The 22,332-nt window shown below is 48.2% G+C and overlaps 1 protein-coding gene across 5 annotated transcripts in view; it reads right to left on the reverse strand.

Moving 5' to 3' along the window:
• Positions 1-22,332, reverse strand: part of DIP2A (disco interacting protein 2 homolog A) — a 2,340,120-nt gene that overhangs the window by 765,189 nt on the left and 1,552,599 nt on the right. For all 5 annotated transcript variants that reach the window (XR_011274713.1, XR_011274712.1, XM_069616034.1 and 2 more), the window contains one exon: positions 4,590-4,704. Coding sequence is in view for 3 of the 5 variants with exons in the window: in XM_069616034.1 (XP_069472135.1) it covers positions 4,590-4,704 (115 nt within the window). In the remaining 2 variants the exon portion in view is untranslated. The remainder of the gene's footprint in view (positions 1-4,589; positions 4,705-22,332) is intronic.

A 22,332-nucleotide genomic window follows, 5' to 3' on the forward strand; every position in this document is an offset into this window, starting at 1 on the left:
GAGAGGGAGTTGCAGGGTGCTTGCGTGGGTGTGATCGTAGCAGTGGTGCACGCAGGCTTCACGAGTTCCGAGATGATCCTGTGGAGCTCTTTATTACTGCTGCGGCAGTACAGGATTCTTTTATTATAGTAGTTTTGTTTGGCTTTTCGGATCTCAGATTTTTAGTTATGGTGATGGGCGTACAGGGATTTGCTAACATGGTTTTTTGATGCTCCCCATTTGCGCTCGAGTGATCAGTTATGGGTTTTCACAGTCTTCAGGTGGGGAGTGAACCATTTGGGGATTGGGCCGGTGAGGGTGCGGGTAGGCCGTGAGGGGGCTAGAGGGGGAAGTGAGGCGTTGAGCCTAGAGTCAATGGATTCAATAGGTAGGGGTTTGTCTGTGGTTGGGAGTGAGCGTAGTAAGGCTTCGGCCAGGTCAGGCAGTACCTTGACCATGTTCCAGCCTTTGTGGTCGTGTAATGAGATCAGGCGGCCCATAGGTGGTGGGGTTGGTGTGCGATTAGAGAAAGGTAGGGCTGAGTGGTCTGTCTAGATGAGGGGTTTGGGGCTGGACACTGAGACGAGGTCAGAGGAGCTGAAGATTGCGTCAAGGGTGTGGCCTCCGGTGTGGGTGGGACGTGTGGTATGCCTGGAGAAGTTAAGTGCCTCTAGGCTGTCGACCATGGGTTGCGTCATTCGGTTGTTGGGTATATCAAACCAGATATTGAAGTCCCCCAGTAGAGTGAGCGAAGGATGGTTGGCTAATGAGTAACAGAGATGGTTGGCAAATGCCTGTCGTATCCCAATGGCCTGTAGATGAATAGGAAATTGTGTGAGAAGGTGGGCAACATGGAGAGTCTGGCCAGCAGGGATTCGCAGTTAGCTGTGCATGGCTGGGTTTCGGTGAGAGAGATGAATATGTAGGTTTTATGGAGGAAGGCTATTCCGCCGCCTTTGGTGGCTCCGTTAAGGGGGATGAGAGTGTAGTCGGGTAGGAAAAGCCTTGTGTGATTGGCTTAAAGTCGTCACTGAACCATGCTTCAGTGATGAAGATGAGATCAGTGTTATCAAAGGATAGTAGGTCAAAGATGTTGTGTCTGTTTCTGGCCACAGAGCGGGCACTGAATAAGAGGCAGGTAACTTGGTGGGTGGAGGTGGTTCCAATGGTGCTGCTAGCCGGATGGACATGGTGGGTTTGGGTGGCTGGTGGGGAGGGGCTGGGAGCAGCAGGAGTCTGAGTGGCGAGAGAGGCCAGAACAGTCTGAATAGTCAGGGTTGATGTTTGAGGGGGAGAGGGAGTGAGCTTGGATTGGAGCAGGAAGTGAGAGCATGCAGTGACTGGTTTGAATACAATGGTGGTAGGTGAAATGATGGAGGGGGGTGGGAGGTGAGTGGTGTTGGTGTAGTGTGTGGGTACCGGCTGGCTGATGGAGTGGCTGCAGGTCTGGAGGGAAGTGGAGGTGTAAAGGTGGAAGGCGAGAGAGTGTGTACGAAGAGGGACAATCTGGGAGTTGCTAGCAGGGAGCTTGTGACAGCTATGCTATGGGTGGTTGGGACAGAAGACTGATGTAGGCGAGGGGAAGCATAAAGAGTCGGGGGTAGAGGGCGGTCATTTTTCTTGAGTTTAGTGTTTTTTGGCGCAGGAGGTGTGTGAGAGAGCAGGGGGGGTCGAAAAGGATGAGGTGATAGTTCTGGAGAGAGCAAGTTGTGCCATGTTGAGAGAAGGAGCGGAAGGAGGTTGTGTTGAGATGGAGGATGGGTGGATGCTGGGGGTGTGTGTGAAAGGGGTGTGTGTGTGAAAGGGGTGTGTGTGTGTGTGTGTGTGTGTGAAAGGGGTGTGTGTGTGAAAGGGGTGTGTGTGTGTGTGTGTGAAAGGGGTGTGTGTGTGTGTGTGTATGTGTGTTTGTGTGTATGTGTGTGTGTGTGTGTGCGCGCGTGTCGGGGGGGAGGGGGGTGGGCACAAACGGTGAAGAGCGAAAGTGGTTTGGCTGAATGGCGATTGAAGGGGGAGGTAGTGTGAGGCCTGCTGAGGGGATGGCGGTTATTGGTTGGAGGTTGGGAAATGGTGAGGCGAGGCAGGTCGGAGTTGGAGGGGTGGGAGGGTGCGTGTGTCGGCCTGATTGCAGGGTTAGTGGAGAGACATGGACCTCTCCCTGTGTGAGTAAGTGAGTGATTGTTGTGGTTTGAGGGGGGGGGGTCTGCAGGGGTCTGGCTAAGGCGAGGAGGGATGTGGGCAGTGGTGATGACCTACAGGGTGAAGTTCTGCAGGGAGGAGCAGATGAAACAGTGGTGGTAAGGGGGGTGTGTGCGGAGCGCCAGCATGCTCCTCTGGCTTTGGAGTTGGATGTAGCACGGTGTGGGGTTTTTGCTCATGTAGGCAGGGATGAAGGTAGTAGATGTGGGAGGGCTGAGGAGTTGGGCGTGGAGTTTATGGGGGAGGTGTAGATGTTGTGGAGGCTTGGGGGTTGTGGATGGAGTGCCAGAGTGCTCCTCTGGCTTGGGAGTTGGAGGTAGCACGGTGTGTGGTGTGGGTGACAGTAATTCTTGGCGTATGACCAGGTGGAGGTGTTGTGCGAGGGCAGAGCATGAGCGGGGGCTCGGTTAGGCGGGATGGTTTATGGTGGGCCAGATGGCTCCTCCGGTCCGAGGCACGGAGGCGGTGTGGTGAGAGCTTGACAGAAGTAGGGCATCACAGTGTGGGATGCTTTTGGGACTGAAGGTTGAGAGGAGTGGCGATGTGTGGTTGAAGTTTTAGAATGAAGGTGCTAGAATAGCGGTGGTGGCTGTTCCTGCACAGTGTTTATTTGCTTGCCAGTGTGTTTCTATAATTTGCTGGTTGGGAAGTGTGAGCGGAAAAGCTGTGTGCAGGATTGCTGTTCTGAGTGACTGCGTAGTTGCTGGGAGTTGAGGGGGCAAAGAGGTGGTCTTGGTTCTCGCTGCATTTTTGTGAGGTTGGAATTGTCAGTGGGGATCGTGTGGGGGAGCATTGCTGCAGGTGGGGTGATCGTCAGGGATACTTTGGTGGAGCGAGTCACTCAAGTCCAGTAAATGCAGTAACAGCTAGGTGACTAGATTCCAGACAGTGGTATATGCAATGGTACCTATATTTAAAGACACCTGAATAGAGAAAGGAATCGCCTAAAGTGAGGGCACAGTAGTGAATGCAACAACACCTAGATTTGGGACAACTAAGATGGGGGCACAGTAGTAGATGCAGTAACACTGATTTAAGACACCTAGAATGGGGGCACAGTAGTGAATGCAACAAAACCAAGATTTGAGTGGCTTAATGTGGGATCACATTAGTAAATATATTTGAGACACTTAAAATGGGGGTACAGTAGTGAATGTAACACCACCTAGATTTGAGTGGCCTGAAGTGGGGCACATTATGGACTGCAACAACACTTGGATTTGAGACACTTAAAAGGGGCACGGCAGTAAATGCAGCAACACCTAAAACTACGACACCTGCATAGCGAGAAAAACACCAAAAATGGTGGCACAGTAGCAAATGCAACAGCACCCAGAATTGAGATGCCTAAAATGGAGGCACAGTAGTAAATGCAAGAACACCTAGATTTGAGATGCCTAAAATGGGGGCACAGTAGTAAATGCAACAATAGCTATATTTGAGATACCTGAAAGGGGGGCACAAACGTAAATGCAACACCTAGAACTGTGACACCTGGATAGCGTGAAAAACACCTCAAATGGGGGCACAGTAGTAAATGCAACACCACCTAGATTTGAGATGCCTGAAAGGGGGGCACATTAGTAAATGCAACACATAGAATTGTGACACCTGGATAGGTGTAACTAGGGTGTCCTAAAATCTGTCCACCAGGCCAGAAACTAGAAAAGCATTTTAACATTGGTTAACATGTTACCCTTTCTGCCTGTGGACACTATATCACTGTGTAGTGCATCAGAAATGTCCCTATTCCTTTCTGCTAGAGTAGGAAGAATACGCTAAATTGTGTGTAGCATTGTGGATTCTGAAAATGCTGATTAGTGTAGCTTTGTTATCTAGGGATCTTTTTCTTGCCACCCCCTAAAACCTAGATGTACAGTGTCCATCCCCAGATAGTGTATTTACATTTTAAGTGTTTGCAGTGCATTGGATCTTAACTGATCATTACCGTTTTTATACCAACACTGTTTTTACTTTGTTATGCAACCCTAAGTACTTATTTTAACCCAATAGATATTCTATGTGTGATGTTTTATAAAAGTATATGATTTTCCAGTAAACTAGTGAAGTGTGTTCTTTGTCTGTGACTAATGAGAACTACTGCACTTTACCGACATCCTTCCTACTTCTCTGGAGTAAGCCTGACGTCTCAGCTACCATTAAACAATCTGGCCTTTCCTTTTGTTTGGAACCTCATTTCACCAAAGGTTAAATTGTTCCATAGCCCTCACCTGAGGGTTGTGCAGAAATCTCCCCAACACAAACAAAGGCAAAGAGAGAGAGTTGGAGAAGCCCTTCTCCCAGACACACCAATACCATACACAGGAAAAGATGGGGCGGAGGACATGGTATATTGTCAAGCAATAATATGCCATAAAAAAGTCAACATAGCAGCAATCCAGACATGGAACTACCTGCAGGACTCTGCTCATCCATTGGAAGCTGTCCTCCTCCGAGGCATCAGGGCGCTGTTCTGCCACTAGTACGATCCGCTCGTCATGAAGCACAGACACTGAAAATACAGCTATTCTGCAAAAAAAACAACAGGAGAGAACCAATAAAAAATACAAACAAGGACCACCCATCGACTTGACAAAACAGCTGCTGATAAAACCATCATTAGGCACTTTAATTGCTAGTTTTCCACCACAGAACTGAACAGAAGGCAGCACATGGATACTTGAAGATAAACTATCAGCATAAAGGTCACAAACTCTTGATAACTTCCAGGACTGTAGCTTCACCTACCTTCCTGTCACCCTCCTTGTATATCTTGGAGTGGATGGACATACAAAAAGCCAGAGAAAATAGAATACAATAAATCAAATAAGCATCAGAAACGGTCTTGCCTGCTCTCACAACAGCTGCCTAGCCGGACCCAAACCAGACCAGTGCACCCATGCCCCCCTGAACCCTTGCAATGGAACCAACAATAGAGGTACATGATAACAGCAAATCTAGGAACATTAGAGGTGGTTTCTAGTGGAATCAGAGTGAGGGAGGGGGGTGAGCATGCAAAGTTGTTTTTAGGCCCCTCCCGCCATAGGGTTGTATGAGTGCAAAGTCCTAGACCTACTGCTCCGATGCCTGGCCGTAATCAAGTTCAGGACAAGGATTCCCCTTCCCGGACTTCAGTGGTGAGACTGGAAGAGGACCCCTAATCTTTTCTTCACTTTTAACACTCCCAACTTCCTACAAATTGTATTTTCTTGGAACTTATGACTATTAAGGGCACTATGTTTACTTAGGATGGCAGGGAAGGACTAAGTGTTAGGGGCCTCATATTTTATAAGGCAGGGTAAAACTGCTTCGATTGCTTTTCCTTGAATTTCAATTGCTTTGCATGGCCTATTTTTCACTTACTTTATTACATACAGTTTTCCATGTTTCAGATGCTATTCACTTGTAAAGGTCTTAAAAGTAAAGTGAGGGTGATCCTAAGTGGGATCACCAAGAATGAACGTATATATGTTTATAGTGTTGATTTCAAAGTACTAACTTACTTGTGATTTTCACGGCTTAGTGTCTTAAGGCCTCATAAATGTGTTTCTTTTATATACTTACTGTCTAATTTGTTTTGAGTCCTATATGTTTGTCCCCTTGTAAATTTACATCACCCCCATATCTGCTGAGGTCTAGGCCTACTTTACTAACATCTATCTTGCTCGAGTATGGTTAGAGCTAAAAAGGTTGGCATCTCAGAACCCTCCCTCATTGCTGGTTTTGAAAAGCCATCTGTTAAGAAATATTTTCTTGGGGGCGTGGCTAGGTAGCACGCCATGCGGTCGTGCTTGCCGTGAGCTACGCTGCAAGGTGCTCAAACCATGCAAAATGTACGCGTCGAGACGAGGCTTTTCACCCGATATGTGTCCCACGGGTTGCCAGAGATGCACAGAGTTTGCGGAATGAAATATGCAGAGCTGGTTGCCCCTGGTCCTGAGGTTTCGGCCCAAAGTATATTGGCGCGGCTCCTGGGAGAAAATGGCGGTGCGCTTCAATACGAATGAACTGGAGCCCTGAATCGGCTGGCGAGCTGCACGGATGCCTGAACAGCGAGGAGGAAACTAACATCTCCTGACGCGGCTCCTTGAAGAGGTGTATGGCGTGGACCCTCCTGCTGGCGAATCGGGCAGAGTGTGCGATGGACCGGCAGGCTGAACTGAGGGCCTCTGGGGAGAACAGACTTACCCCCCCTGGATCCACACGCCGGTGAGCAGAATGCCCCTGGGCCGGCTTGACTCCACCGCTCCCCCTCACTGCCTGGAGGAGAGGGGACCTTGAATGGGCGCGGACCGCCTGCACTGTGAGCGCTGGAGGACTGGAGTGCTTACAGAGGACACGCTCCACACCGCGGCCCCTCTGTCAGCGGCTGCTCTGCGCCCGCTGAGCGCCTCATTTCCGACTGCCTCCCTGTTGTTGGGCCCGCAGCAGGCTCGGTGGACGTCCTCACACCGCATCGGGTCACCCGCCTTGAGCCCAGATGCCATTGGAGGGCCACGGAGACAGTCAGCGGGTGGAGATCCATGCCTCCGGTCATTTCGGTCCATATGCAGCCCTGAATATTATGGATGTATGCAAGCTGTAAACGGAAAGTGGGTGCCTGCATATCACTGAGGGGTCCATTGGGAAGGTTTTTTGGGTCCTTCAGCTGGATGTTGGTGAAGGGATGGGCCCCATTGGCTGAAATGTCCTCGCGGCAGGCGCAGGAACTCTGGAGAAAAGAAATCCCCCACTGCCCCAAGTGATCTGAGCTAGGGGAACTCACTCGATACCCGCTGAGAACCTGGTGGGATTCCATGTCTTCTTCCTGCAGGTTCGAACTAACTATAAGCCTCGGTGCCACGGGCACACTAACGAAATTATATTGGAGCCATTGGCAATGCCTAAAACTGCAGGAAAGCGGAAAACGCATGGCATCCAGGCCTTTTTAACACCGCAGCTGGCATCTTCAGCCTACTCGCACATAGTCACAGCTGACAACCACCTGGTCCCGTCGGTGTCGCAACATTCAGACATGGCCTTCTCCAAAAGCGGAGAGGAGATGTTAAAGACCCTCAAACAAGACATCACCCGGGAAATCAAAGCAGAAATTAAAACCTCAAAAGACTCCCTAGCTCGGTCACTGGCGGATCTGACGGTGCACCTTGGGGGCCTTGAGAACAGAGTCAATGAGCTGGAAAATATAGCCTGTGAGCAGACGCACGATAGCGAAGTCCTTACGGAAAGGGCGAGGGTCATTGAAGAACAGCTGGAGGACATCTGGGATAAACAAGCAGACCTTGAAAACACGTCAAGGAGGAATAACGTGCGCCTTTGTGGCATCCCCTGGCAAATCTCGGATCAAGATCTTCCTGAATACGTGGAAACACTATTCAAATCCCTCCTCGATCTCCCACCCTCTGAAGTGCTGACGCTGGACAGGACCCATCGGGTATACACCTCAGTCTAGCTAAGAAGAAATCTGCTGCCGGATGTCCTTACCCAGGTGCATTTTTTCCGCCAGAAAGAAGAGATCATGTTGGCAGCTAGAAAGTCGGCCTCAGTACAATTCCGGGTGTCAACACTACAGCTCTTCCAAGACCTCTCCCCATACACCTTTGCAAATTGAAGACGGCTACAGAGGGTGACAGTCTGGCTGCAAGATAAAAAGATTCGATACCGCTGGGGGTTCTCGTGCAAGCTAATCTATGACCTTCACAATCAGCACTACATAATCTCTTCAGAGGATGAGGAAAGCAGGCAAATGTCTGAACCAAACAACAAAGAAGCCTCTATGCCTCACAACCCAGGACTCGGCGGACTCAACCTTCGGTCCTACGCCAAAGGACAGGCGGAGAAAACCCCGGGGCTAGCGTCGACTAGGGGCACCCACACACCAGGAGGCGGAAACCACGGAAGAGGCGGATAAGCGGCGAGAGCTAGAAGCCCCCTTGATGCCAGAAGGGGACAATCTTAGTGCCAGTTGACCCGGGTAATGCCTTGCTTGACAACAATCAAAAAGGTGGAAGACAAGGCTCCTCATTTGTCCACGCCTGACTAATGGCATCTCCATTGAACCAAAAGACCATGGCAAGGCTTCATTTCTGGCTTGTCTGCAGATCTCAAGCGTAACCTGGGGAGACACGCTTCCTGAATGCAAGATACTAATTTGAACTAATGGTCATTGAAGTTCTCGTAGAATAGCGAACTTGGGCACCTGAGTGGTTGGCGCCCGTTATGGTTGACAGTTTGCTCATGGTAGTTGGAGAATTGAGCCCGACATGAGCTTCAACTATATTGTTTCCTTTATCCTGTATGGATTGTTTTCTTTATGTCCGTTTTTTTTTTATTACATTATCAATGGGCCTGGTCTATGGCCCCCCACACCGCATAACAATCAATTGTAAACTGCACCACAATGCAGGGTTCCTGGGGGAGCGTCTTTCAGGACCCCTCCCCTCCTGACTTCTCTGCTGGTCCTCATATAATGCACGTCATTTATAGGACACAACCAGGAGGGTGGGGAGATGGACGACGAACTAGAGAGTCCTCCCAGAGGCATGAAACTGTTACTAAACGGATCACAAAAGCCTGAGCGAATCCTGAATGACGGCCCCGGATGTTAAATGTATCACCCTTAATGTGCAAGGCTTATACTCCCCGCTAAAACGTAATGCCTTGTTTCATAGGTTAGCATCCCTAGATGTTGGTTTCCTATTTCTTCAAGAAACCCACCTTCAGCCTACTGATGAATTTCGCCTTAACAACAGGCAACACCCCAAGTATTTCGCCTCCAGCGGCTTGAAGAAACGAGGGGTGCCATTCTGGTGCGCAAGGGCATTCCTCTGAAGACACTGGAGGTGGTGCGAGATGAAGAGGGGAGGTTCCTATTGGTAGTGGCCATGTTAGATGGGCGCAGAATCACCTTGGTCTCTATATATACGCTGAATGCTAAGCAAGATGTGTTTTTTGCTAAATTATCAAAAGCTCTGTCTGATCATGCAGAAGGGGAATTCATTTTGGGTGGTGATTTTAATGACAAAACATTGCCCCCAACGGCCAATGACAAGAGTAACTTTAGAGCACTTAGCACACTGCTGCGGGAACACTCACTCATTGAGGTGTGGCGTTACTGCCATCAGGAAGAGCAGGACTATACCTATTTCTCTGCGGTTCACAAAGGGTTCTCCAGGCTAAATATGTTTTTTATCTCAGACTCACTAATCCCTTCTGTGATAGATGCGGAAATTCTCCCAGAAGCCCTTTTGGACCATTCCCCAGTGAGGCTAACAATGTCCCCACTTCAGGCAACCCCACCCCGGAAGCTCCCCTGGTGATTACATGATTTTCTATTGGAAGACCCATTAATTCGAACTCATATAAGGGAGGCTATAGAATTATACTTTAATAAGAATGATACAGGCAACACGAGTTGGGACACAATATGTAAAGCTAGCAAGGCAGTGATTAGGCGGCACAAAGGGGGAGGACCAGGAGCTTATTGCAAGTTCAAGTAGAGGGAGAATCTCGCAGGCTTGAAGCGATACATAAATAGAAGGGCTCACAACGCTCTTTGAAAGAACTGCGGATAGCTAGGAAGGCGTTGGAGGCACACCACACGGCAAAGGCAGCTCACCATATGATGCTAACTAAGCAATATTTTTATACGAGGGGGAAAAAAGCCAACAAATTACTGGCAGCTAATTTGAAAAACAGACAAATGGAAATAGGATAGACACCCTACGAGATGGGAAAGGCAGATATGTCTCCTCGGAGGATGGCAAACTTCAGATTATTGAAACCTTTTTTTAGAGAACAGGCAACTCAGCACATCAGAGATATACAAACCTCCAAAGACTTCATAACACATGCAAACCTCCCGCAAGTTCCACAAGCCTTAGGGGATCCTCTGGAAGACCCAATAACCGCACAGGAAGTGGAAGCTGCAATCAAAGCTCTTCCCCTCGGCAAAGCCCTAGGCCCAGACGGGTTTTCAAATACATTTTATAAGACCTTAAGTGTAGAACTCACACCCCACCTCACAAAGCTATTTAATTTTTTATGGGACACAGGTACCATTACACAGACAATGGCCGAGTCGGCTACGACCCTAATTTTGAAACCCGGGAAAAACCCTACTGCCCCATAGCCTTGCTCAATACTGACGCAAAGCTCTACAGTAAAATCATAGCTCGGCGGTTGGGGGATGTGTTGCCAGTAATAATAGATAGGTACCAGACTGGGTTTATTCAAGGTCGGTCTGCAGGCGACAACATCTGCCGAGCAATACATCTGGTAGCCTTGGCCCCCACAATCCCGAGCCCCTTCTCATTATTATCTCTAGATGCCCATAGGGCGTTTTATAGCATGACTTGGGACTACTTGAATCTGGTGTTAAAGGGCTTTGGTCCAAAATTTTCTAGACTCATCCTGTCAAATGTTCAGATGCCTTCAACCCGAGTACGAATTAACTCACAGTGGTCAGCCCCGATAGCCTTGGGGAGGGAACCAGACAGGGTTGTCCGCTATCCGCATTGGTATTTGCGCTATTGATGGGGCCCATAGCCCAGCAGATTCGTCTTCATCCGAAGATTCAGGGTTTCGAAATCGGAGGGCAAACTCACAAAGTTGCGCTATATGCGGACGATGTGCTTTGTTTTCTGGGGAGGCTACAACTTCCCTTCCTGCCCTCACGGTCCTACTTGCCCAATTCTCTTCGGTTTCAGGGTTTACAATAAACACAGCTAAATCAATGGGCTTGAACCTGTCGGAAAACCGTGACACCTTGGCCGCCCTGCAGTGTACATACCCTTTTCACTGGAAGAACACATGCATCACGTACCTGGGTGTGCACTTGACCCCCACTTATGCGGGGTTGAAGGCCAATATCCCCAATCTCTTAAAAGACTCTAAGGAATCCCTGCAGAGATGGCTCTCAAGAGATATCATGGCTCGGGCGCATCAGCGAAGTTAAAATGGTCCTGCTCCCGAGGCTATTATACACGTTCCACGCCCTCCCAATACTGATCCCAGAACGAGATCTTCTCGAGCTACAAAAAGAAAAAGCCTGATTTATATGGCAGTGTAAAACATCAAGAATCCAGCGTAAGCTCTTACCATGCGATAGGATGCTAGGTGGCCTGGGGTATTTCAGAGCAGCCCAAATAGCAGCCATCTTCAGCTGCACTAATCCAATGGAGCCCCCTAAATGGCATGACATTGAACAACTCTTTGGGCCCCCTTGAGGTACTTGCCGGTTCTCCCACGAGAGGCGCGTAGCTATCGGGGATCCCTCCTCCCCACCACGGCAGCCACGCTCCGATGCTGGGATAGAGTCTGCACTCAGAGAGGTTTTCAATCAGGCCTTGGCCCACTTTCCCTATCACGCAGAATCCAGCCTTTACCCCAAGGCTTCAACCCAACTCATCATCTCTGGTCAACTGAGAAACCACTGAGACTACAAGATCTTTATGTTGATAGCCTGCCCCTGACCTTTGATCAATGCAAAGAGAAATTTAAGCTCTGAGAAATGGAAAGATCCAGGTATATACAACTCCATCATTGGATAACTAACCCGAATACGAGATGGATAGCCACAAGATCCCCCACAGGTCTGGAGCTAACGGCTGTGGAAGGTCAACACTCTCTCAGAATAGCTACTTGCTACAGTCTCCTGGAGAATGTTTCAGAGAACGAGAAACCTCCCTATATGCTAGCATGGGAAAGGGAATTGGGGATCACCATTTCTCAGGAATCCTGGCAGAGGATTTGGGGTAGGGCCCACAGATCTTCAAGGTGTACTGCAGTAAGGGAAGGAGCGCTTAAACTCTGTTTTCGGTGGTACTCCTCCCCGCAACAGCTGCACGCAATGAACCCAGACTATCCAGACACGTGTTGGCATGGCTGTGGAGGGAGAGGGGACCTTAGCCACCTGTGGTGGCATTGCCCCATCATACAGTCCTTTTGGTTGGAAATTAGATCCCCTTTGGTTTGGTCTCCTTTTGTTGGAGCATCACACTGTGTTAACCTGTTTTATCAGGCTTGCCTGACCATGTTGATGAGTTTATGAATTTTAGAAATACTGTAATCCAGTTAAAACAAAATTTCGAAGTGTTGATTAACAGAGGTGTTAATGCTTTATTACTGCTATGTATTATGCAATGAATTTCATGTTGATCGAAGTTTCAATAAAAAATATATTTAAAAAAAAAATAAAGAAATATTTTCTTTTTTGCTGTTTTCCCTCCACAGGCATCTAAGAACTCCCCTTCACCCCCCAACAATTTGCCTTTGTTTCACTTTACTTACACCTTGCTTAGCTCATCTATTTTGGAAGCACTAATCAGTCCCTTTGGTATCAGCCAAGGGACTCTGTTCCGCCCCCTCCCCCCTTTGCGAAAATTCCTTGTTTGTTTTAAGATGAACACATCACCTTGTAGTGAGTTTTGGCAGGGGTACTTTGTATGCCCTTTTCTTTTGTTCTACGTAACATTTCGGTTACTTGAATAACGTGCCCTGGACGGGCTGGTGGCAACAGACATTTTTCTATGCAGTTTTTTCAACTTGTCTTGCGTGCACTTTTCCCTTTACAGCATAATACCCTTTAGAATATGCTACACTAAAATGGCTAAGCCACAAGATTTTGCCCAGCCCTTTGGACATCTTGTATTTTTGGCCAGATAGTCCAAATAAAGCAATCCCTTTCCCAAGAAAAGCCTTGGCTTGCCTAGGCAAAGCAGTGCTATGTCTCTGGACAGGGGTTGCTAGGTCTGGAAAAGATCTGGGGCTACACCAATGTCAGGACTGTCAAGACTCAGGGCTACCTTGCCTTTTGGTTGCAGCCCCTGAGCTTCTGTCCGGGGCTACAACCGAAAGACCTGGGGCTATAGCCTCTCCACCCCCCCCCCTTTTCGCCCTAGCAACGCCTCTGTTTCTGGATGTGGGGGCTGGGACTGTCTGCTTTCAGCCCAAATCCTAATCAGTGTGTGTCTGATGCTGGGAAGATGTGGTGGCAAGAGGCAGACCATGATTGGACAGCCCCTGCTAGTTTGAATGTTGCAGTTGCTTGCTATTGGTGGACTTGGGGGCTACTCCACCTCAGCTATAGGATAAGAGGCGGGCTCCTGCAGCCATTCCTCAGATAGCCATTGGAGCCAAGACTCCTTTAAAGAGGAGCATCCTGCTGAAACCCATGGATCGTCGCTACAGACACCAGTACTGCTAACAGCAAAGTCCCAGCAAAGCCCTACTCCCTTGTCTGATCTCCTGAAGGCCTTAATCAGTGAGTCAACTATCTCGCCCCCCACATGCTCGAGACCCTGCCTTTGGGAGTGGTCTTAAGTGTAACGAGACCACCTTATGGACTGACCAGCTACCTCCTGGGCGTTTCATAGGTCGACGTCACCAATTTCGGATTTGGGACTCGACAGACCCTCGACCTGTGAAACACGAGGCCTCCCCATATAGTTTCAGCTCTCCAGCACTAAGAGGGGCCCTGCATGACCGACATCTTTGTCTGTGCCACGAGGGTTCCCCCGAGGTCACCAGTATCAGGGTGGTCTGCTTCTCGTTGTGCCAGGGTTGTCCACTTGCCCAGTCAGGGTGTAGTGATTGTGTGTGAAAATGAGCTAAATAACATGGCGCTGGTGCACGGCCATTTTGGATATTCACTTCCAAACCGCAATGAAAGTCTACGTTTTTGTGGGCTCAGTTAGAAGGCAGACATGATTTCTGCAACAGTTGCAATATTGTAGCATGAAGCAGATGAGCTCACTATGGAGGATAGTTATTGTATTGTATTGTTTGCTCAAGGACGAGCCGAGCGAGTAGTCGGGGATGTGCAGGTGCATTTATAAGGGATGCTGGGAACGAGAGTGTGAGAGATGAGCTGGGTTTTTCCGCTTTGTGGATTTTTCCACTCTTGCCTCCCATGCTTGCTGTCTGCCCTTCGGCCACTTATGAGGTGCAGGGATTTCTCCCCATAAGAAGAGCGGTTCAATCCCCATGAGGAGACAGAGAATTGGAACCACGTGTGATGAAGTCTCGCTGAGAGGGAGGACGCTCCCCTCCAGACCCCAATAGTTGATGCGTGATCTCTCTGCTTACCTGCCTTGGGACTGGGTAGTGTTGTTGTGGCCCGAGATTAAGCTTTTTCCTACTGCACTAACGGTGATGTATATTCTTTGTGTGTATTCACGTTCATGTATTCATGCATGATTTGTTGCATTTATTCTATCATGATATGTATGTTTATGGAATGTTAATAAAGGGCCTGTAAAGAGTCAATTATTTTCCAACTAATGGTCTAAGTGTACATCATTGCCTTCCTGAGTCCAAGAACTTTTTGTCGGTGTAATAGGATAAGTGCTGAGGTCATTACACGTGCCTGAAAAGCAAAACATAGTGGTGCTGTGGGCAGGGTATTTGTGATGAGATTAGTTCCAAATACCAAATGAACCTGAGGCTTGGACGCAGAAAGGTAATTAATTTTTGAGTTTTTTATGTTTGTGACGTAAGCTTGCTTGTGTCTGAGGTTTTGATACGGACTTGGAAAATTCATTGGAATCATGAGCTTCTTATTTAGGAAAAAGGGACGTTCTGCAGGTGGAGACTGTCACGAAGTGATGATTCCAGGGTGGACAAAGAGTCCATATGACAAACTGGCACAGACTTGGGCATGTGGCGCAGGTTTGAGTGAGACCTGTGATAGAGTATAGGATAGGCGAGTCCGGCTGAGGTGGCGGCTTGCTTGCAACAGGTACTCGTAGAGAAGGAAAAGGAGTGCTCAGCGTTGGGCAGATGAGGTTGGATTTTGTTGCAAGCATTCAGAAAGATGCATCAGCAGAATGCAGAATTGCAGGCAAATGTTTTGAGGTTGGAAAAAGAGTTGGCTGCTGAGAAACAGACTGCGCTAATTCAGCAACTTCAAATTAAATTGTATCATGATAAGACAGATAAATATCAAGCAGTGGCCAAAAGAGCGGCTGTAAGAGTTGCCCGATACAAATATCGAAAAAGAAGAGGGAGAGTGACTATCTGCAAGGTGGCAACAGTGATTGCCTCTGCAGGGGTTGATTGGGATCCCGACCAATGGGAGGGGGATGTATTCAACAGTACTAGTTCAGAGTGTGGTTCCAAAAGGGAGATACTGTCTAAACCAGAGCTTGACAGGAAAGAAGTGACTGCTACACGTAGACGAGCTGGGCCACATCCGAATAATCCTTAATCCTGGCGGTGGCATGGTGGATTTGACAACGTTGGAGGATTACTCTCAGCAAGAGGTTGGGGAAATCATTAATCGATTGAAACAGAGGGCTGGTGAGTCTCTTATCATGGATGGTCAGGTTATTTGATGGACGTGCAGCAGGCCTTCTAGTGGATCCGACCAATTCTCCAAGGTTCCTGCCATTGTCCCATGAAACCCATATTCAGGAGGTATTGCGTGCAGGCCCACCTCCTGATGCCCAGGGGTGAGAGTCGCAAGTGTCTTGGTTACAGTTAGCTGCGCAAGGGTGTAATCGCAAGTATCCAATTACGTCAGACTGGCCTAGCAACGAGAAGAAGTGGTACACACAGAGAGGCTATCCAAAGACTCAGGGAGCATGCTATGAAAGAAGCCATCCATATTGATGATCCAGAACATATGGGGTTGGTGGAATAATCGGTTTCAGCCCAGAATACAATCATTCGAACTGCTCCACCGGCCTACAAAAAGTAATTATGACTTTGCTGGTGGGGATGAGGGGTAAATTAACAGATGAAGTAGTCAATGCTATCAGACAGTAATCAGACCTGGGGGAATGGGACAAAGCTGACGAAAGACCCAGTGAGAGAGGGGGGGCGTAGTGACAAACTGACTCCTGGAAAGAGATTGGACAGTAGGGATTCTCGTGCATCAAGAAAAGACATGTTTCTGACGCTTCTAAAAGATGGTGTGCCCCGAGAAGACATTGATGGGATTGAAACCCCGGAAATGTGCCAGCTATATAAAAAGCAAGGGCTTGAAGGGAAAGAGCGGTACAATCAGGTGAAATGGCAAGATGTGAACAAGCGAGATGTGGACACGCCCCCTTCCACGCCGACTGAAGAGGAGATGGACGAGGAATCCATGAGGACGGCTTCACCATATCAGCCGACCTATGCTGACTTACGAAAAGTGGCGAGTGCGATGTTGGAGACAGTCCAAATACACGCATTCAAAATACGAATAGGATTGTGGTCAAACTCCGGTAGCGTCTGCCCGGATTAAGGTAGACAGACAGCCTCATGTAAATGTGAAACTATTTTGGCATTCGGGGAAATATGCAAGAGGTTCAAGCTTTGATTGATACAGACGCGAAGGCCTCATTGATCTATGGCAATCCCTCGATATTTAATGGTAGGCATTTTACCATAACGGAACTGGGAGGGAAAGAGACCCCTGCAGTTGAAAAAAAGTTGATATGAAAGTTGGTAACTTGAAAAGGACTAAATATCAAGTGTTGATTGTTCCCAAACCGGAATATATTATTGGCTTTGATATTTTGGAGGGATTGACTTTAGGACTTGGAGGTAAAACTTATCAGTTTGGAGTAAGTGCATTGACATGTACCCCCGTCATTGTGGGAAAATTGAAGATGCCCCCATTGCAGGTTCCTTTGGCCACAAAACGAATGTTAATGAAGAAATATTGTATTCCTGGGGGGGCATAAAGATATTTCAGATACTATCAAGGGCTATGTCAAAGCTGGCGTGTTATGTCTTGTGACTACGGCTTGGAACAATCCGGTCTGGCCGGTTAAGAAGCCAGATGGAAGTTCTAGAAAAACTCTGGACTATCGCAAACTAAATAAATACACTCCTCCGTTAGTACCCACAGTCCCAGGTGCCGTTACTCTGATCGCAAATGTGCAAACGTTTGAGGGAACTTGGTACGTGGTGATAGATTTGGCGAATGCATTTTTCACTGTGCCATTGCAGAAGAGTATCAGGCGCAGTTTACATTTTCCTGGAATGGGAGGCAGTATACGTTTCAATGTTTACTCATGAGATACGTGCACAGTCCGACTATTTGTCACCGGCCGGTGGCAGAGCATTTGGATAAGATACTGTGCATACATGATGTACATATTTCACATTATATTAATGACATTTTGATTCAGAGAAAGGATGAAGTGTGCAGACGCACCTAGAAGCGATCATTGCAGGATTGAGAAAAGAAGAATGGGAGATTAAGAAGACTAAAATTCAGTGTCCGGCGGAGACCGTGATTTTTCAGGGAATTCAGTGACATAATGGGCACCGTGAAATGGTGCCAAAGACAAACAATAGCTTCTTGAGTTTACTACATCTGTGAATAAGAAACAAGCTCAATAATTCCTAGGGTTGTTTGGATTCAGGAGACAACATATACCACATTTGGGGCAGATTCTTGCACCTCTTTACAAAGTGGCATGAAAGAAATTTGATTTTGAATGGGGTGAGGAGCAAGAGAAAGCTTTTCAGCTGGCAAAAGGCAAGATTCAAAAAGTGCTTGATTTATGGCTGTTGTGAACTGGAGAAGTTGAGTTGAGTGTGTCTGTACATGACAATTACGCCAATTGGAGTTTATGGGAAAAACAGGAGAGGAAGCGTGTTCCTTTGGGATTTTGGAGTCGTAACTTACCCGAGGATGGTGACAGATACACTCCATTCGAAAAACAGTTGTTGGCATGCTATTGGGCTCTTGTGGATACAAAGCAAATGACTGAGTCATGATGTACTAATCCGACCAGAAATTCTGATCATGCAATGGGTACTGAGCTCTCCTAAAACACATCATATAGGACATGCTCAAGAGGCTAGTATCATTAAATGGAAATGGTACATTCAAGATCGTGCCAAGGCAGGGAAGGGTGGAATTGCAAAGTTACACGAGCAAGTGGCTGGTGTTCCGCTGGTTGATTTGGAACTACCAGAAATGACAGAAGTCAGTGAAATGGGGAGTCCCTTATGGGCATTTGACGAGTGAACAAACTGAACATGCTTGGTTCACTGATGGTTCAGCTAAATATGTGGGGACTGATCGATAATGGAAGGCAGTGTCGTACAATCCCAAAACAAAGAAAATTCTGTCAACATCAGGGATAGGAAAGAGTAGTTAGTTTGTGGAATTGTATGCGGTTTATCAGTGATTCAAGCAAGAAGCGCCTGGTCAATGTTATGTGTATACCAACTTGTGGTCCGTGGCTAATTGACTAGCTGTGTGGCTGCTGAATGGGTGGAAGATTCATGCCAAAGAATTATGGGGAAAAGAATTGTGGCAAGATATTCCTGAAATGTTAATTCACAGTAAAGTGACTATGTATCATGTGGATGCACATTGTGCGGCAGACTCATTGGAACATTGGCTCTATCCTGTTGCAGAAGAACATGCCAAAATTTCAGCCATGGGCATGAGGTCTCAAGATGATGATCTGGAAGGGATTGCTAAGTGGGCACACCAGAAAAGTGGGCATCATGGAGAAAAAGCTATCATCAGGTGGGGACAAGGGACCTTGAAACAAGGTAAATTACCTAGACAAATATGGCAAATCGATTGCATTGGTCCGATGCCAATTAGCAGAGGATGTCAATACACGTGTACGTTTGTGGACATGTATTTAGGATACATGATCGTATTACCATGCAAAAGAGCTGTGCAGTTAAATACCATTAAATTGTTAGATCAAGTGGCAGTGTACTATGGTGTACCTTTACAAATTCAAAGTGACAATGGGTCACATTTTAGAGGAAAACTGATTCAGGACTGTCAGGACAAGGGCGTTGAATGGATTTTCCATGTCCCTTATCACCCCGAGGCTTCGGGACTGATTGAGAGAATTAATGATTTGTTCAAAGAACAGTTGCAAAAGACTGGTGATGGTAACCTGAAAGGGTGGCGTGAGCACATTCTGGATGCAGTGGAAGTGTTGCATAACAAACCAATTGCAAATAATGGAACACCATTAATGCAAATGTTAACGCCAGCTTTCCAAATGAAACCAAATAGGGTATTTGAAACTTTGATGCATTGGGAAGTGTTACCTGGGCTCGCCAAAGCCTGCAGGGGTGGACTTGCATGCTATGGAGGAGATCAGATTTGAGCCAAGAAGAATCAGTGTTATTGACACAGGAATTGGAGAGCAGATTCCATCAGAACATATGGGATTGATTGCCCCTAGATCTGGGTTAGCAATGAGAGGGAGCAGGTACTGGGAGGAATTGTTGATGCAGATTATCAAGGAGAAATAAAAGTAATAATAATGTGAGAACATTTTGCCAATCCATAAATGGGATTGAGTGGTACAACTGATTATCGCCCCTGTAAAATTATCCATGGTGAAAAAGGGAGAGCTGCCCACAGTAGCAACTACACGTGGAGATAAAGGTTTTGGCTCATCAGACAAAATGGTTCCAGGAGTGAAAGTTTGGGTTGAGAAACCTGGTGGCCCGCCGGTTCCGGCAAATGTAATTGCAGCAGGGGAGGATCAGGTTGTTCTAGTGATAGAACCGAGAAAGAAAAAATGGAGCAACATCCCGCTGACAAATGTTATTTACGCGAGTGATCTATGATATGATATGATATGGTATTTGTAACGCGCCTATACACAAGTGTTTCAAGGCGCGACGAGGCAGGGAGGGAGGAAACAAGGGGAAGACAGACAAACGATCCTACTAGGCCAGGTGTCATTCAGATCGCGCAAGTGCAGAGGTAAGGGGAAAAAGGAGAAAGTGCAGGGGGAGGAGGTGGGGGGGTAAGTGCAGTAAAAGGTAAGTGGCGAAATAAAATAATAAATAATAAATAATAAATAAAAAGGGCCAGCTGGTGGCAAGTGCGAGGTAAGTGCAGAGCAAGTGCTGGGAAGGGGGCTGTAGGGATACAGTGACAGTCCCACAGTGCAGGGGGAGCAAGGGAGGCAGTGCAAGTGGAGAGTGGCTGGGCCCTGGACCGAGGTCGCTGAGAGTGGCCCAGATGCAGGTTAGGTGCAGAATTCAGTGGGGAGTTAAGCAGGTTTAGCAGGGGAGAGGGAGAGAGAAGGCAGAAGCGAAGAGGAAGGTTTTGAGGTGCTTCCGGAACCGGAGATGGTTCTCCTCAAGTTTCAGGGAGGCAGGCAGGCTGTTCCAGAGGGAGGCCCCTGCTGCGGAGAGAGATCTACCCCCAGCTCGTTTCTTCGAGAAGCGGCTGACCATGAGGGAGTTGGAGACGGATGAGCGAAGGGCTCGTGAAGGAAGATATTTAGGGAGAGAGAGTTGAAGGTATTTAGGCCCCAGGCCCCAGAAGGCCTTGTGCACAATGCAGAGGGTTTTGAACTTAATCCTCGCAGCCACTGGGAGCCAGTGAAGAGATTTCAGTCCTGGAGAGATACGGTCCCTGGGCTTGAGGCCAAGGACAAGTCTCGCAGTTCTGTTCTGGATAAGTTGCAGAGGGCGGAGAGTGGAGGCAGGGAGATTAAGATAGAGGCTGTTACAGTAGTCCAGCCTTGAGAGAACCAGGGCTCGGGAGACAGTGAGCTTCTGGGGGAAGGAGAGGAAGGGAAGAATACCTCTGAGGAGGTGCAGCTGGTAGTGTGATTTCTTAGAGACATCAGATATATGAGGAGAGAAGGAGTGTGTGGAGTCGAAGATGACCCCAAGGTTTTTAGCCTTGCAGGTAGGGGCAGGAAGGGGGCCAAGGGAGGCCGGCCAGAGAGCTGCAGGGAAGGAGGGAGTGGGTGTGCCGATGAGTAGAATCTCAGTCTTACTGGCGTTAAGGCAGAGGTCATTGGCGGCACACCATTCCTGGATAGCAGACAGACAGTCGGAGATGAGGGAAGGAGAGGAGGAGGCCGAGGGTAGCCTGAAAATGAGCTGGGTATCGTCCGCATAGCACTGGAAGTGGGGGCAGAGAGCGGCGATGCGGTGGGCAAGGAGTGCCAGATACTGGTTGAAAAGCCAGGGAGAGAGGTTGGATCCCTGGGGGACACCGCAGGTGGAGAAAAAGATGTCAGAGAGGAAGGAGCCCATTTGGACCTGGGAGGGTCGACCGGAGAGGAAAGAGGTCAGCCATGCCAGAGCCTGACCAGTGATACCCAGGTTATCACGGAGACGGTTGACCAGGATGGCATGGTTGACAGTGTCAAAGGCAGAGGAGAGATCGAGCAGAATGAGAACACAGGGAGTGTTGGAATCGAGGTTCAGGAGAAGGTCCTCACGGATGTTCAGGAGAGCAGTTTCCGTGCTTCTGGCCGCTCTGAAGCCGGATTGATGGTCATGAAGATTACCAACAGATTCAGCATGGAGGTTAAGCTGGGAGATGGCCAGTTTCTCCAGGAGCTTGCCCAGGAAGGGAGTAATGGAGATTGGGCGATAGTTGGCCGGGCAGGAGGGGTCGGAAGAGGGTTTCTTGAGGAGGGGGTGCACAAGGGAGTGCTTGAGGGGGGATGGGAAGACTCCAGAGGCGAATGAGTGGAAGATTGGGCGATAGTTGGCCGGGCAGGAGGGGTCGGAAGAGGGTTTCTTGAGGAGGGGGTGCACAAGGGAGTGCTTGAGGGGGGATGGGAAGACTCCAGAGGCGAATGATATCACTGATATCTTGTTTTTCTGTAATTGTCTGTTCCCACACCCTGTGCGTGATGTTTGCGCTGATGGATTTGTGTGGTGTCCATTAGGGAGGGTCCGGGACATGCAAAAAGATGGGGCGAATGTCTCCATTAAACGGCTAACTCCGATGATCTGGATGACTACTAGCGGCTTTGATGTTGCCACGTTGCCCATCACTGGTTCAACATGATGCTTTGCCCTCTTCCGCGACGTCCATGTCTATGCTGCAATTGTGAAGCAGCCTGAGAATATGTGGATTTTTCTAGCCCGTGAGCTTTTGAACATCTCACACTTTTGCCTGTCTTGTGGCCATACAGACGCTGGTACCTGTACTGCGACACATTTTTGGAGTGCTGCATAATGATTCCTTACTGGAGGACTCGGGTGTAAGAAAATCCTTTTCCGTCTACGAGTCTTGCAAATTCTGTTCTGACACTGATCGTTTATGGAGGAATGTGTCACGTATTGTCACTTACGACATTGCTCCAGCTGATGTCTGCTATGTGATGACTTATTATCCTCGATGCATTGGCAAGTGTCAGCAATTGGACTTGACACATGAGAAAAGCGGAACTGATTTTGAGAAGCGTTTATGTGCAC

The sequence above is a fragment of the Ambystoma mexicanum genome, chromosome 9, assembly GCF_040938575.1.
Source record: "Ambystoma mexicanum isolate Mex_15411 chromosome 9, UKY_AmexF1_1, whole genome shotgun sequence".
In the NCBI taxonomy this organism is placed as follows: Eukaryota; Metazoa; Chordata; class Amphibia; order Caudata; family Ambystomatidae; genus Ambystoma; species Ambystoma mexicanum.